Source organism: Bos javanicus, chromosome 7 (assembly GCF_032452875.1).
Source record: "Bos javanicus breed banteng chromosome 7, ARS-OSU_banteng_1.0, whole genome shotgun sequence".
In the NCBI taxonomy this organism is placed as follows: Eukaryota; Metazoa; Chordata; class Mammalia; order Artiodactyla; family Bovidae; genus Bos; species Bos javanicus.
The window spans coordinates 24,265,811-24,283,437 of NC_083874.1; the positions used below are offsets into that span (position 1 = coordinate 24,265,811).

Below are 17,627 nucleotides of genomic sequence, written 5' to 3' on the forward strand. Positions count from 1 at the left end.
AATAACTGCCATCTTCTTTCCCAAATCTGTACTTGTTGGCCAACATCTTTTAAATTTTTTTATTCTAATTTTAGTGGAATCCCCAGAAGTCAACATGTGTGTTTAACAGAATCCCATGGATATAAACAAGTATGTCCAATTAGTCATGTTTACATGGACATATCTAACTTTGTTTTGAACCGTGAGGTGTGTATGCTCATAGTTCTAGTTCATCCTCTTGGTTTCTGATAAAGTCCTTTTCTAGAGGCTTGTTCCAGGTACTTGACTTTGGTGTGTATTTTATTCTATTCTACTACTTGTTCCACCTTACTTCCCTTCTAACACAGTTTCATGATGCCACAATTAGTTTATCTCTTCTGTTATTAAACTTCTGGGTTCCTTCTATTACTAACTTCTAGGTCCAAATAAGTTAGCTCTGAGGTCTAATGTGAAGTAGATTCCATCACAATTGCTGGTAACTTCACAGTTCTCAGAAATCTCCATAAATTACAGTTTCTCATTTTTTTCTCATGGGGACACAAACTAAAAATCTATTTAACAAATGAAGTTTTACCCAAATGTTAAGGAGATCAGTTACCTAAGTTAACCAAAGTGTCATGAAAATAAAATGCAAAGAGCCCTTATTTAACAAAAATAAGCATTATATCATGAAACAGGAAAATGCAAAAATGACAAAATCAACAGGAGCCATCTGCAACAGAATTGAGGCAGGAGGTAGATGAGCCCCTGCCTCCAAGGCACAGTGACTGGAGATTCATTCCCTGTGGACTGGAACTCCAAGATGAGAATAGTAGGATTAATTGAGAGAGGAGGCGGGGCCCTGCCCAGAACACATTTCTCACTCTCAGAGACAGGAGACCTCCCCAACTATACATGGGCAGAAAGGCTCCCTGGCACTCAAAAAGGGAGTGATGCTAACTGATGCCAGTCTACCCACAGGACTGTTTGATCGAATCCATCTTGGCTAACAGCTGCATATGCACACATGGAAGGATCCTAAGATAAACAAAATATGGACTGTGAGTCAGGCAAAACAAAATGATTGGCAAAGGAAACCCAGATGAAATGCCCCATATAAGTAAGGAAGTCCCTCAGCCTGCCATGAGGGCACAACTCAGTGACTCAGTGGGAATTCTTTCCTGTGAAGTCAAAAAGCCAGAGCCTTGTCACTGACCACTGCTCTAGCAGCTAGGATTTGGTGCTCTCACTGCCGTGACCTGGCCTCAGTCTCTGGGGGGTACCCAACCTCCACTTCAAGCTGTTGCAGGTCAAGGCCGCCCAAGATCAGAATCACTATAGTTAAAAGTAAATTTTATGAATCCATATTTAGTACCAGCAGTTAATACCAAAGACCCTGATGAAGGACAGCAAATGAAACTAATTGTATTAGTATCTTAAGATCTACAACAGTTAGGAATGAATTTTGTAGTTTCTTTTTTTTTCCATTGTAATCACAATCCTACTTATATATTAGTATATCATCATATAAACTTAAAGTCTTTAGTAGGAGACATTCCTATAAGTATATGAAAAGGCTCATCTTGGCAGGGTCAACACCCAATAGGTTGGTTGTGGAGGAAAGATAGGTAGACATATAGATACACAGACACAGATCTACCATCTCTCCTAAATGGATACATCAATGGTCTTCTGGGTAAAAATCACACAGTGGTAGGAACAGAAAGGAAGAGATAATAGGCAAAATATTAGAAAGTAGATATCACCTTTGGTGAAAGTGCTAGTTTCTTAGTCATGTTCAACTCTTTGTGACCCCATGGACTGTAGCCTGCCAGGCTCCTCTGTCCAAGGGATTTTCCAGGCAAGAATACTGGAGTGGGGTACCATACCCTTCTCCAGGAGATCTCCCCAACCTGGCATCAAACCCTCATCTCTTACACAGATGATGGATTCTTTACCATCTGAGCTATCAGGGAAGCCCAGTAAAATTAATCAGAAGAAACAGAGAAAAATGATAATGGTTAGGATTATTCTTTCTTTTTGCTATTGTTTGTTTTATGTGTGTGTGGGTGGGGGGAGGTGGGTAGGGTGGTTATTTTTCAGTGACCAGGTAGATAGTGGGAGTATCAGCAGCGGAATCTGGGAGGAAAAATGATGGGTTCAGCCACAGATTTATTAAGTATGAGGTGCCTAAGAGACATGGGAGTAGGAGGTACTTAAACACCTGACTGTCAGGAGAGAGATTAAAATGGGGGTAGAGTTTGGAACAAAACAATGTGTGAGTAAAGATGGACCCATGGATTTTGACTCTATCATGCCAGAGAAGCCTGTGGCATGAGATGTAGAAAGAAAAGGAGGAAGTCTTGGGAAATGCCTACGTTTAGGGGGTATATATATGTAAGAAGACATGCCCACGGAGGAGACAGAGACGAAAGAAAAAAATAACATTCGGTGCTTTTCAATCACATTAAGAGTGATTAAGAGACCATGTAAAGGAGAAACAGTAAAGCTTTTGTTCCTTTTATTGCCCCAACTAATGACAGCTGTGTTTGGCCCCAAACTGTCAGTGTACTCCATCCATATTTGTGTGTTAATTTAAATAGGCTATTTGGAACATTTTAGTTTTCTTAAGAATCTCAATACCATGACTCTCTGACTCTGTCATATGAGTTAGCCACTGTGTGTGAAAATCATGCATGTTGAAGTCATCTTTTTACTAAGTGGCTTTCTTGAATGTCTTCATTGTCCATATCAAGCATGCTGAGCTCTTTCTTCATCTCTTCAATCCTTGAGATCATTTTCTACCCAGATGCATGCATCAAAACAACAGAGTTGATACCACACACTCCCAGTTAAAAAAGACATTTGTAAATGAGGATATACAGGTGGACACTATGTGCTCCCCATAATACCCTCCACACACTGATGATCATCTCCACGATGTCACGCCTGGCATATGGAAACTATATCGGTAGTGGCTGGGTTAAGTTAGCTCTACGAACAGAGATGATCTGTTATCCTGATCGAATAGATGGTCTTCTTCAATGCTATAAATCTCGTTCTTGTTCGCATAGAGTCCTAGGCATATTCACAACTTTATAAATATTGATGGCCACTGGCCTGTTTACAGTCTTGAAAGACCACATTTTGCCTTCCAGACAAAGTCTTTATTACCACAGTACTCAAGGCCCCTCATTATCTCATCTGTGACTACTTTTCCAGGCTTGAACCTCCTGTCCACACTGCAGACACTGGCTTCAGCTCGCCTAGTAGATGATTTCTTCTGCCCTTATGCTTTTGTATTTATTCTCCCTTCTCCCCAAAATGTTCTTTCCCCACCTAACAACATCCACTAAATTTTCACAAATGTTTTTCATTTTACACATCAGATCATATCAGTCGCTCAGTCGTGTCGGACTCTTTGCGACCCCATGAATTGCAGCACGCCAGGCCTCCCTGTCCATCACCAACTCCCGGAGTTCACTCAGACCCACGTCCATCGAGTCAGTGATGCCATCCAGCCATCTCATCCTCTGGCGTCCCCTTCTCCTCTTTCCCCTAATCCCTCCCAGCATCAGAGTCTTTTCCAATGAGTCAACTCTTCACATGAGGTGGCCAAAGTACTGGAGTTTCAGCCTTAGCATCATTCCTTCCAAAGAAATCCCAGGGCTGATCTCCTTCAGAATGGACTGGTTGGATCTCCTTGCAGTCCAAGGGACTCTCAAGAGTCTTCTCCAACACCACAGTTCAAAAGCATCAATTCTTCGGCGCTCAGCCTTCTTCACAGTCCAACTCTCACATCCATACATGATCACAGGAAAAACCATAGCCTTGACTATATGAACCTTTGTTGGAAAAGTAATGTCTCTGCTTTTGAATATTCTATCTAGGTTGGTCATAACTTTCCTTCCAAGGAGTAAGCGTCTTTTAATTTCATGGCTGCAGTCACCATCTGCAGTGATTTTGGAGCCTCAAAAAATAAAGTCTGACACTGTTTCCACTGTTTCCCCATCTATTTGCCATGAAGTGATGAGACGGAAGGCCATGATCTTTGTTTTCTGAATGTTGAGCTTTAAGCCAACTTTTTCAGTCTCCACTTTCACTTTCATCAAGAGGCTTTTTAGTTCCTCTTCACTTTCTGCCATAAGGGTGGTGTCATCTGCATATCTGAGGTTATTGATATTTCTCCCGGCAATCTTGATTCCAGCTTGTGTTTCTTCCAGTCCATTTCCTCATGATGTACTCTGCATATAAGTTAAATAAACAGGGTGACAATATACAGCCTTGACGCACTCATTTTCCTGTTTGGAACCAGTTTGTTGTTCCATGTCCATTTTACACATAATCGTATTTAATTATGATAAGAGCCCTAAGGTTCAGGTACCACTACATTCATTTTTTATATTGTAAATGAAGCTTTGGAGAAAGCAAGAAAGTTTTCTAGAGTCCCACAAGTAGGCAGTGGCAGCATAAGATGTGAGTACAAACAGGCTGACTCTAAAGTTCATTTTCTTAACCTGCATACTCTGTTCCCTTTCTTCCCTGTAGTCTGGATAAGTTTTACTTGATATCTGAGATTCACCCAACCCTCCTCCCCAATAACAGAAGCTTAGAATCTAGTGTAGCAAGTTGGTCATGGTTCTTATTATAGAAGACCTACAAGACATTCTAGAAATATCACCCAAAAAAAGATGTCCTTTTCATTATAGGGCTCTGGAATGCCAAAGTAGGAAGTCAAGAAATGCCTGGAGTAACAGACAAATTTGACCTTGGAGCACAGAATGAAGCAGGGCAAAGGCTAATAGAGTTCTGCCAAGAGAATGCACAGGTCATAGCAAACACCCTCTTTCAACAACACAAGAGAAGACTCTACACATGGACATCACCAGATGGTCGACACCAAAATCAGATTGATTACATTCTTTGCAGCCAAAGATGGAGAAGCTTTATACAGTCAGCAAAAACAAGACCAAGAGCTGACTGTGGCTCAGATCATGAACTCCTTATAGCCAAAATCAGACTTAAATTGAAGTAAGTAGGGAAAACCACTAGGTTTCTCAGGTATGACCTAAATCAAATCCCTTATGACTATACAGTGGAAGTGAGAAATAGATTTAAGGGACTAGATCTGACAGACAGAGTGCCTGATGAACTATGGATGGAGGTTCATGACATTGTACAGGAGACAGGAATCAAGACCATCTCCAAGAAAAAGAAATTCAAAAAAGCAAAATGACTGTCTAAGGAGGCCTTACAAAAAAGAAATAGAAGAAAACAATAGAATGGGAAAGACTAGAGATCTTTTCAAGAAAATTAGAGATACCAAGGGAACATTTCATGCAAAGATGGGCTCAATAAAGAACAGAATGGTAGGGACCAGAAGCAGAAGATATTAAGAAGAGGTGGCAAGAATACACAGAAGAACACCTAGAGCCAGACATGCTGGAATGTGAAAGTCAAGTGGGCCTTAGAAAGCATCACTACGAACAAAGCTAGTGGAGGCATTGGAATTCCAGTTGAGCTATTTCAAATCCTGAAAGATGATGCTGTGAAAGTGCTGCACTCAATATGCCAGCAAATTTGGAAAACTCAGCAGTGGCCACAGGACTGGAAAAGGTCAGTTTTCATTCCAATCCCAAAGAAAGGCAATGTGAACTTCCAGATGTCCAGAGCTGGTTTTACAAAAGGCAGAGGAACCAGAGATCAAAGCCAACATCTGGGATCAATTTCTACTTTATTGACTATGCCAAAGCCTTTGACTGTGCTGGATCACAATAAACTGTGGAAAATTCAAAGAGATGGGACAAACCAGGCCACCAGACCTAGGAATACATCAAGGCTGTATATTTCAAAAGCAGAGAACATCTTGACTTTGCCAACAAAGGTCCATCTAGTCAAGTGTATGGTTTTTCCAGTGGTCATGTATGGATGTGAGAGCTGTACTATAAAGAAAGCTGAGCACCAAAGAATTGATGCTTTTGAACTGTGGTGTTGGAGAAGACTCTTGAGTGTCCCTTGGACTGCAAGGAAATCCAACCAGTCCATCCCAAAGGAGATTAGTCCTGGGTATTCATTGGAAGGACTGATGTTGAAACTGAAACTCCAATATTTTGGCCACCTGATATGAAAAGCTGATTCATTTTGAAAAGACCCTGATACTGGGAAAGATTGAGGGCAGGAGGAGAAGTGGATGACAGAGGATGAGATGGCTGGATGGCATCACCGACTCGATGGACATGGGTTTGGGTGGACTCCGGGAGCTGGTGATGGACAGGGAGGCCTGGCATACTGCAGTTCATGAGGTTGCAAAGAGTCCGACATGACTGAGCGACTGAACTGAACTGAACTGAGCTTATTATAGATAGCCTAATTACTCATTTACAAGTTTGCCCAAAATAATACATTGGTCCACCTCGTGAGAATAAGAGCTGTGTCATTTAGCTCTACATTCCTGTGACATGACTGGTTCTCCTATGTTTCAAATAAAGAATTTTAAGGTTCATAAATTCAAGGGAAGTGAAGAAGAGTATCTAGCTAGAGTAAGACTGAAGCTAGGCCTTGAACCTGGTGCCTCTGACTCTCAGTCTCCTGCGCCTTTCTTTCTTTTATGTTATCTTTTAATAAAAGAACATGACAAAGTCATACTAAACTATGAAGGTATGTGTTTAGGAAAAAGCATTTATAGAATCAATACACATAAACACAATACACTTAAAACATTAACATGATGAAGGGGAATAGGCTAAGACCAAGTTGAATACAAGTAAACTTTATGATTCCATTGTGCAAAGGCAGTTGCTGCAACATTATCCAGATCTGAATGTTCTTTAATATGCTAATATATTATCCTGAAATAAGAAGGGAAGAACTACAATTAGATATATCAGTATAAGTAAATGGATATTTTATTTCACAGATTGCTAATTTTAAAATGATTTTTAAATTTCCCTTAAAAATCACTGAAGATAGTTAAGAGAATTTAGAAAACAGCTTAGCAATCCTTGCATGCAAGTGCTTGATCCAAACAGGTTAATTAAAATATAAGTCATGTCTTTAAAAAATTAGAAAGTTTATGAACAAGGTCAAATATGAACCATGTATTTATGATTTATAAAACCCATCAAAAATAAGAATTTTCTAGAAATCTTTCCTCCATACATACTGCAATATAAAGCCTACTTTATGTCATCTGTATACATGAGTAATTAGAACAGCTGGAACTTACTATGATTCAAAAGTTGCATAGTGCAGATTTTCAGTGTAACTCACACAAGGCAATCTCCTTAAATGGACTATATCCAATCGTTGCTGTTATTGTCTCACAATATAAAACTTTTCTTTTGCTTTTTCAGACTATGACTTTTGTCCAGCTGTTTTTTATCTCCAGTGTGTCTATATTTCTTAGAATAGAGAAGATGGGTGTGTCTTATTTAAAATGACTTGATAATGCGCTTTGAATAATGTGACACAGAGGTAGATTCACTTAACCACTTCTGAAGAATTCTGAACCAGTTCTCATATAGACTGATACCATGAGCTTTAGCAAAAGAAAACAGAGATCAGAGATTAATTTGAGATAGTAGTTCTAAACAGAAACATACTGAAATCCTGTCTGAATCTGATCCTCCTAGACAACTGATGATATGAACATGCCAAGGCCTCTGAAAATGTTACTTATTATCACAATTTATATACCTAAATCAACCTCAAATACCATAACCAATTTTCAAGTTGCTATCTTGGCACTAAATACTCTAATACCTAATTCTAAATCTCCAAGTCAATTTTAAAGCCTTTACACCAAAAATTCTTCAATAAATTCATATTTCCTCAGATTCTAAATGGAGCTATTTCTCATATCAGTGAATATTCAGAGGTGTCTGGATTAGATGTCCAAACATTTTTACTAGGGAAACTGCTGAATGTTGGCTATAACTTTTAGGTCCTATTTATGTAATAAAAATCATTCATTTTTCCTTACCCTTCTTGCTAATGCCACATATCTCTGCCAAAGGAAGTAATAAGGACGTGTACCAAACAGCAACCCCATTTTATTTCTGTGAAAAATTGGCAGACAAACAGAGACTAGGATTTGATGGTTGGAGATGTTTGTGAGCCACTTAAACTTTAAGATTTAAGATATTCTGATACCGGGATGGGGAACACATGTATACCTGTGGCGGATTCATTTTGATATTTGGCAAAACTAATACAATTATGTAAAGTTTAAAAATAAAATAAAATAAGAAAAAAAAAAAGATACTCTGATACTGAGAATAAAATTCAAAGAAGTAAATCTTTGAATTTCTTCCTATTCCTAGGAATAGGACTCTTCTTCCTATTCCTCTATTAATATTAACCATCAAGATGATTTTTACTTGAATCAAACAGAAAAAGAAGAAAGTGCAAGATCTTCTGGTCAAAGTACAGAGATTTCTATGGTGCTCACATAGAAGTAAACTAAAATAAGACCATGAGCTCACAGTATTCAGTTTCAGGGGATCTGGAGCTCTCTCAGTGTCATTTCTATTCCAGTTAGGTGAACAGAATCCCATGAGGAACACTTCACAATTCAGGAGGGATATAGAGCATGCACTGTATTAATATCTGAAGTTATTCCATTTTTATATTAAAATATACTACTTCATAGAAAACAAGTCAAAAAAATATATGTAATTGTCATTAACCAAGAGAGATTCCACATTTAAAAAAAAGATAAAGCCGTGGACAGATGGATAGACACAAAGAGAGGGAAGGATGGGCAAGGTAGGAAGGCAAGGAAAAAAAAAAGCACGGGGTAGGAGAGTGGCATGGAGGGAAGAAGGGAGGGAGGGTGGGAGGATTTATTCCAGGATTCATCTCACATTGCATATTTAATTAAACCCTTTCAGGACAAGGCATTACCTGAAATAACACCACAGTAATGACTGTGAGGAACAGACTTCTCTGTAACTTTTTCCTCCATGGACCTTTTCCGCCTATATACACGATGTGGGTGACCCGTGATGGCCACTGTATCATTGAGTGGTTCAATAAATATGAAGTCCTCATTAAGCTGTATAAATCCCATCTGGAATATATAACATAGAAAGATACACATGAAATACCTGTTCATAAGTTAGTTTCAATTAAGTAACTTATTCAATTAAGTTACTTTCTAGTTCTCCCACTCACACACATACTTTATTTTCTTCCATGTACATGCATACTTTTTTCTAGTGAAGCTATTTTAGCAACCCCACTAATAAGGTAACTGTCTTCCCATTTTATTACTTCATCTTCAGGTACTTTATTGCACTAGCATAAACTTCATATAGTTAGCCTGTGTGGGTGGGAGGCTAGATGCCAGCAACAGATGCACAGTAAAAATTCTGGAATGTTAAAGGCTCACTTTGGGAGACCCATGGGGTCACTTATATGTACAGCATACAGAAGAGCAACACAGTTTTTAATTGCACACACCACACAGTCCAACTTTTTGACAATCATTATTTAATAAAGTAATTTATGTAATATACCACAAAAAATGTAGGATATATAGCATTACAGTTATTATATAAAATACTCTCAAGTCTTCTTTTAAACATTTTTTTAAACCCTTGAACAATAAATTACAGAAAAAGGAAGTATCACTTACATAAACAAGTTTAATTTCATACAATACCATATTTTAAAGTTAGCCAGTTGTGAACAGGGGGCTAAAAACTATAAAATTCAGTTATAATCAGCAAGATGAACTTATAACAAATAAGTATTCTTTTATCATATTAAAGCTAAGCCTAGTCATTTCTTCCCTTTCTTTTTTAGAGTATAAAGTTAAGTTATAACTAGGAAAATATTTTACATGGAAGAAAACATGACTTGATCTTTCCAATTTTTATTATTTTAGTCTACTATAATATATATTAATATATAAAATACATACTTGATTACTTACACTGTTAACTCATTAGTAAACAATTTTGAAGAAGTAATCCCTTAGAACCTGCATTATTCACACATGATATGGTAATATTAAAGTTTTCAAATACCATTTTGTATTAATTTTATAAAAATTATATATAGTTCATTTTGTTTCACATATAATTAGCATCATAATATAATTATTTCTTCAGATATAGTGATTGTTCCACATTGTATATATTTTTTTTAATTTAGGCTAAAACCTTTTCCTAAGAAAAAAAGGCTTTTTGTTTTGTTTGAATTACTAAAGTGTATTGCATCTTCTATATGGAAAGACTAAGTGACTGCCAATATGCTATCCCATTTTATTTTGTACAGAACTGACATTATAAGATACCTGAAGAATAAAATCTAAAAATCCTTACCAATTTCATTTTATTGAGGTTTTATATCACTAGTAAAATTCTTAACTACTGGAACAGCAGTTCCATCACCTCTCTGTGTCCCCGTGCCCTCTCTCCCTTCCTTCCTTTCCCTGTCTCTTTCTCAGTTTCTACCTCTCCGTCTCCTCTTCACACATATGCACACACACACATATCACTTGTGGGTGGGGATAATGCAAAACATTTCTATTCTAATGATTCTTTTAAAATATCAGGCATATCTGTATTTGGGGCATTTCTGTTAAGTTTAACTTCCAATGAGTTCTTTTACTCTCTATACATGTTTTCATTCTCTCAAATATGAAATCAGCTTCAATTTTAATTAGATACATGAAACACATAAAATTTTCCCTAGAGTCAAATTTGATGGGAATAAGAGAGAATATCAAATATTTTTAAATTTAAATAATAATCATTAAAGATATAATGATTATTATACATCTACATATGGATTGAGGACAGAATGTATGCTTAGTCGCTCAGTCATGTCCAACTCTTTGCGACCCCACGGACTGCAGCCCACGAGGCTCCTCTCCATGGGGATTCTTCAGGCAAGAATACTGGAATGGACGCCATGCTCTCCTCCAGGGGATCTTCCCAACCCAGGGATTGAATCCAAGCCTCCTGCATCTCAAGCGGATTCTTTACCAACTGAACCACCAGGGAAGTCAGATTGAGGATAAGTGGTGTCATATTATCATTGATTGAGATTATGAAAATACAGAAATATGTTTCTCTTGTTTGAATAAGTGTGATTCTGAGATTCAGTCAGTATCCAAAGCCACAAATAAAACTGACAGTGTAGCTAATGACTAAAATAATAATTGCTATGATGTTTCAGTTCAGTTCAATTCAGTCGCTCAGTCGTGTCTGACTCTTTGCAACCCCATGAATTGCAGCATGCCAGCTATGATGCTTAGTTTCCCTAAATCATAAATTTGTAATCTGATATATTCTTTCAACAGGTTATAAGCATGGGAAGAGTTATAATAACAAATCCTATAAAATTTAATTGCATACTATCATATAAAATTTAATAACATCAAGAACAGATTCTAGACTTAAGATTATTTGGGTTTATAACCTATCACTACCATGTAAGTATGAAAAACTTACAGTGTCTTTATACAACAGCTTCATAGTGTTCTTTGGAAGATTTTTTTTAAAGCATCTTTAAGCACATGTAATGTTCCTATCATAAGGACTTCCCAGGTGGCTTAGTGGTAGAGAACCCGTCTACCAATGCAGGAGATGGGGGTTCAATCACTTTTGCAAAGTTCCCCTATAGAAAGGAATAGCACCTCATTCCAGTATTCTTGACTGGAAAATTCCATGGACAGAGGAACCTGGTGGGGTGTACTGTCCATGGCATCACAAATACAGTCAGACACAACTTAGTAACTAAATAGCAACAACAAAACAAACATTTTGTTCTATGTTCTAGCATAGAATCTGATGCTGGGTAACCTTTTAATAAATGTTCAGCATAATTTTTATGTTATTCATAAATATAATTATAATAAATATAGCAGCCAAACATTTAAGAGCGGACTGAAGAGCTTCGAGAATCCAAAAAATTAAAATTTTTGTATCACCATAAAGAAAAGTGAAGTCGCTCAGTCATGTCCAACTCTTCGCAACTCTTGTATCACCATATTAGCATATTAAATATTGTTTCAAGTAGATGTTTTTTTTTTTAAGATACGATTTGGAAAACTCTTCATGACATACAATTCTCTACTGTGTTAGGATTTTATCTATATACATTTTTAAAAACAAGAAGGTCACTTTGAAAAAAAAAATTGTTAGCATAATTATGGTGGTGGTGATTTAGTTGCTAAGTCATGTCCGACTCTTGCAACCCCATGGACCATAGTCTGCCAGGCTCCTCTGTCCATGAGATTCTCCAGGCGAGAATACTGGAGTGGGTTGCCATTTCCTTCTGCAGAGGATCTTCCCAACCAAGGAATCGAACCCGGGTCTCCTGCATTGCAGGTAGATTTTTAACCAACTGAGCTATGAGGGAAGCTGGAATAATTACAGTGAAAATGAAAGTCACTCAGTCGTGTCTGACTCTTTGTGACCCCATGGATATACAGTCCAGGGAAATCTCCAGACCAGAATACTGGAGTGGCTAGCCTTGGAATAATTATAAATGATGACTAATTCATTCAATATATATTTGCTGTCTGACCCCATGTGCCAGACTCAGTTCACTTTGGGGCATATTTAGCATCAAGTATTCAGATTCTCTTCAGGCAAGGGCTTCCTATCTGAGATCAGTACTATCCTACGCCACAGGAAGTTCTCTAGCTTGGGTTGGCATCTGTCAAGCAGGGAAGTCATGAGGTTTTCTATGTCCCCATGAACAGGGGACCTATTCCAATAACAAAATGGATCATCTTATCTGTGCTGTGAATTTACAAGCCATGGAAGAACATAAATCTAGATCAAAGTCTCTTTACAAATTCTCCTATGCTTGATAATGGAAAAGGAAATGACAACCTACTCCAGTATTCTTGCCTGGAAAATTCCACGGACAGAGAAGCCCTGCGGGCTACAGTCCATGGGGTTGCAAAGAGTCGGACACGACTGAGTGACTAACACACACATCGATGCTTAACAATGCATAATTACACAGCATTCACTTCAGGAAACATTATCCTTTCAATTTTTGTTGTTGTTGTTCAGTCGCTAAATCGTGTCCAACTCTCTGCGACCCCAAAGACTGCAACACACCAGGCTTCCCTTTGCTGTCCTTCACTATCTCTCGGAGTTTGCTCCCAAAGTTTAATTTTAGAAGGAAAGAAAATTAGTAGTGCATTAAAATGGCACAATACATTCTCCAAAATAAATGTGAACTATATAAGTATTTTCTCCAAGATTCTTCTTCTTAGATTTTTCAAAATGATGTTAACAATGTTGAGGTATTTCATGCAAACATTTGCAAATGAAATTAGTTAAAAGTTAACTGCCTTATTTGTTGTTATGTGCATCTTCTCATACAGTGGTATCTCTCCTATTGTATTGAACGCTTTTATTTGATTTGACATTTTAGCAAGCATTTCAGTGTTTTGCAAATTGACCACTGCTTATTTGAAAATAAGTTACCAGCCGTTTCTTGCCTTACTGGTTCTGATATTTTACTATCTCTCCATTTAGATACTCCTATGTTTTTTAAAACAGCCATATACACTAATCTCCATATAAGTGTATTATCACGGCCACCAATTCCTAATCACAACATGAAATTTGATCTGACAAATGTGCATGGATTTTTATATATCATTGATTCAAGTCACCTAATGCAAATGTTTCAGTTGTTCAAATTCAGATCAACTACAGTCTATTAAATAGATGAACAGATTCTAAAGTAGTAATGTAAGCATAAATAAAAATAACTAAAAATTTAAAGTTGCTACTCTTACTAGGTTAACTACTTCACTTCCCCTACCTTAATTCCTATTCACTTAATCAGCTGATGCACTACTAATATAATTACCTCAAGTTCTCTTTTTATTTTTTCCATTCTCCTTTTTTGGAAATTTGTTTTATTTCCCAGGACCTCAGTTTTCTACATGAACTTTCAGTTGACTAGTTGAAGGTATATATCTGAGGGCTAAAACTACATATGGCAAGAATCTTTAATAATATCCTATTTTTAAAAATACACAGCACATCACAAGAAGTAAATACTGTCTGTGGTAGATCATTATAATTTCAGGCTATGAGATGACTCTGCTATCTGGCGGGATAGTAGAATTTGGATAAAAGTTACTTCTTATGAGAAGAGGCATTCGCAGAAAGGCAAAGAAGATGTGAAATCCAGGAAACTGGTTAAAAAGATGCCTGGCTTCCTACTTATCAGGTATCCTTTCAAAGAAGGGATATATGTATACATATAACTGATTCATTTTGCTGAACAGTAGAACACACAGCATTGTAAAACAACTGTACTCCAATAAAAATTAATTTAACAAGTATTAAAAAAAAAAAGATGTCTGACTTGAGTAGAAAGTGAAAGTGAAACTCATTCAGTTGTGTCCAACTCTTTGCAACCCCGTGGACTACAGAGTCCATGGAATTCTCCAAGCCAGAATACTGGAGTGGGTAGCTTTTACCTTCTCCAGGAAATCTTCCCAACCCAGGAATCGAACACAAGTCTCCTGCATTGCAGGTGGATTCTTTATCAGCTGAGCCCAAGGGAAGCCCAAGAATACTGGAGTGGGTAGTCTTTACCTTCTCCAGGAAATCTTCCCAACCCAGAAATCGAACCAGGGTCTCCTGCATTGCAGGCAGATTCTTTACCAACTGAGCTATCAGAGAAGCTATTAGGGAAGATTTGAGTAGAGAAACAGGTAAATGTAGCCCCAAAATAAGATGAATCAATATAACTGAAAACATCAAATGACAAAGTTCTTGACAGAAAAAGTCAATGAAGGTTTGAGGATGATTAGTTTATTATCTAACTGGAAAGTATATTAGAGAATCCATGAGCCACTGGAAGAAGCATAAGTGTTTGCCTTCTAAACAGCAGTAACAGAGGCTGAAAGGGATCTGGCATCTGCACACTGTTTATAACAACATTTCACACAAATGTCTTATACGCTACATGATGTGAATATGTTGGTTATATTTTCCAAAATATTCTCTTGTATGGTAATGTTATAGCATATATCTCATTAAGTAAATAAAATATGTAGTTGAAAACATAAGCATCACATAGGGATTGACATAAATTAAAATACTGTAAGTTCATTTTTATGCTTTATTCAAATGAAACTTCGTTTCCAATATTACTGTTAAGCGGGAGTAGTTTTTCAAGCTTTTATGTATTCTATGCATACATGATCAGTCACTTCAGTCATATCCAACTCTTACTATACATAATACATAAATCTGTAGGAAAACACACGTCTGATCCCATATCTATCTTTTTACCATATCATACTAAAATACTCTCCTGACTCAATCTTTTCAGTTTTCCCTTTATGACTGTGAGGATCAACTCCAAATGAAGATATATAAGTCATACAGTTATGATAAACTCTTGCCTGCCTCTCCATTGAAACTTCACATATAACCACTACAGACAAATTTTACTGTGTAAACAAACTTTACATTTTAACATATTTCAGAATAACTTTTAGCTGCACAGTCACATCTTAGTACACTGCATTTGCTGGTTTCTCTTCCCAGAAAAGTCACTGTTGGTATGGAAAATTATTTCTTCAAATTCAAGCTGACCCTGTCCCCTCTCCAAAGTAACCACCATCTCCTCTATCCACCTTTTCCATTCTTGCACTTAGGCCCCCTTTGAACGCTGTTTGCATGACTGTCTGATGAGACCATGAGCTATTCCAGGGAGGGCTTGGGGCTCAGTGCTTGTCACCATGCCTTCGATGCACAGGGCCTGGTACAGAGCAGGTGCTCACTCAATGTTAATTTCACTTTTGCTTTTGAAAGAAAAGAAAATAGATACGTTTGCTGCTCTGAGCCACACTCTACCTGTGACTCCATCTGAGGCAAAACTTCAATCTGATTCCTTCCCTCTTGGCATTTCCAGTGTTGCTTTCCTGTGTGTCCAAGTTTTATCTTTAGGAAAAGTTTTCATGTGACCACATTGTTAACATCATTCCATTTACTTTCCCTGCCAAAGGGCTTCAAAAAGAATCATGAAACAACAATGGTAGAAGGAAACTTAGACTCATCCGGCCATCTGGATTTTTAAAATTGAGAAAACCAAGGCTTAGAAATCTTGTATGACTTGCCCAAAATCACACAGAGAGTTCATGGGAATGTCAAGGATAGAAGCTAAAGCCTCCCAATTTCCAAATTGATTTTAATACAGCACTGAATTTGCTCGCCACCTACATTCTCCTTGTATTTCCACCAGCATTCTAGCTTCCCCCACTGGACTGGAAAACTGCTCTGAGGCCACCCACCGTGTCCTTCCTTTTATTCTCCTCCCTTGGGCATTTGACCCTTGACCACTTTTCTCCTCCAAGAATATTCCATGGCTCCACTTATCTTCTTCTCTAGCAACTGTTTCTGTTTCCTTAAACAGGTCCTTTTCCTCACCCACAAGGCAGGTCTTGTTTCTCTGCATTTATCACTTCCAACAAATTTATAAGTCCCCAGGGAAATGACTCCCAAATCCTCCTTCCAGATCCACTGCTTCTATTCAAGATCCTTTCTCCTTGTCTCTTACTCCTCATCTCACTTTAGATGCATTATAATTGCCCCCAAAACTAGCACCTCCTCTTTAAGTCTGTATTTCTCTACATGACTCTTTTCTAGTTAGCCAGGCTAAAATAAACTATATAGTCCCTTCTTCCCTTTTCAAACTTACTTTGAAATGTTTACAAGAAAACAAGAATAGAAGAAAATAACATGCCAGTATGCCAGATACTATATGTACATTATTTAATTTAATCAAACAGCCAGCTTGGGATAACTCTGTTAATGTCACCCATTTTGCAGTTGAAAAAGCCAAGCTTCAAAAAGACTTACTGTGCATGAGTGTATGGTGAGGACAGGGTTCAAACCAAAGACCACCGGGCTTGCAACATGTGCTGCCTCTTCTGTGAGGCTATCTGAAAAGGCAAGACCTGCTTGGACTGTTGTTCCAAATAACTCTCATCTTTTAAAAATCTGCACTGAGCATTTGATGTCAAACACAACATCTCACACATGGTAGATGCTCAAAATCTGATATCAAGAGCAAGGCCAGTTGTTTCATTTGTTATTATTTTCTCCCATTCTGAGGGTTGTCTTTTCACCTTGTTTCTACTTTCCTTTGCTGTGCAAAAGCTTTTACGTTTAATTAGGTCCCACTTTAATTTCCAAAATATACTAGCAGTTCATAAAACTCAGTATCAGAAAAACAAACAACCCAATCAAAAAGTGGGGAAAAGACCTAAACAGACATCTCTCCAGAGAAGACATACAGATGGCTAACAAACACATGAAAAAATGCTCAACATCGCTCATTATTAGAGAAACGCAAATCAAAACTACAACGCGATATCATCTCACCCAGTCAGACTGGTCATTATCAAAAAGTCTACAAACAATAAATGCTGGAGAGGGTATGAAGAAAAGGGAACCTCTTGCACTGTTGGTAGGAATGTAAACTGGTATAGCCACTATGGAAGAGAGTATGACGATTCCTTAAAAAACTAAGAATAAAACCACCATATGATCCAGTAATCCCACTCCTAGGCATATACCCTGAGGAAACCAAAACTGAAAAAGACACAAGTACCCCAATGTTCATTGCAGCACTATTTACAATAGCTAGAACATGGAAGCAACCCAGAT

The 17,627-nt window shown here is 37.6% G+C and overlaps 1 protein-coding gene across 1 annotated transcript in view; it reads right to left on the reverse strand.

The window, feature by feature from the left end:
* The window catches only part of ADAMTS19 (ADAM metallopeptidase with thrombospondin type 1 motif 19), a 266,648-nt gene that overhangs the window by 199,091 nt on the left and 49,930 nt on the right, over window positions 1-17,627 (reverse strand). Inside the window, exon 3 of the mRNA XM_061422888.1 lies at window positions 8,863-9,028. Within this exon, the coding sequence (XP_061278872.1) occupies window positions 8,863-9,028 (166 nt within the window). The remainder of the gene's footprint in view (window positions 1-8,862; window positions 9,029-17,627) is intronic.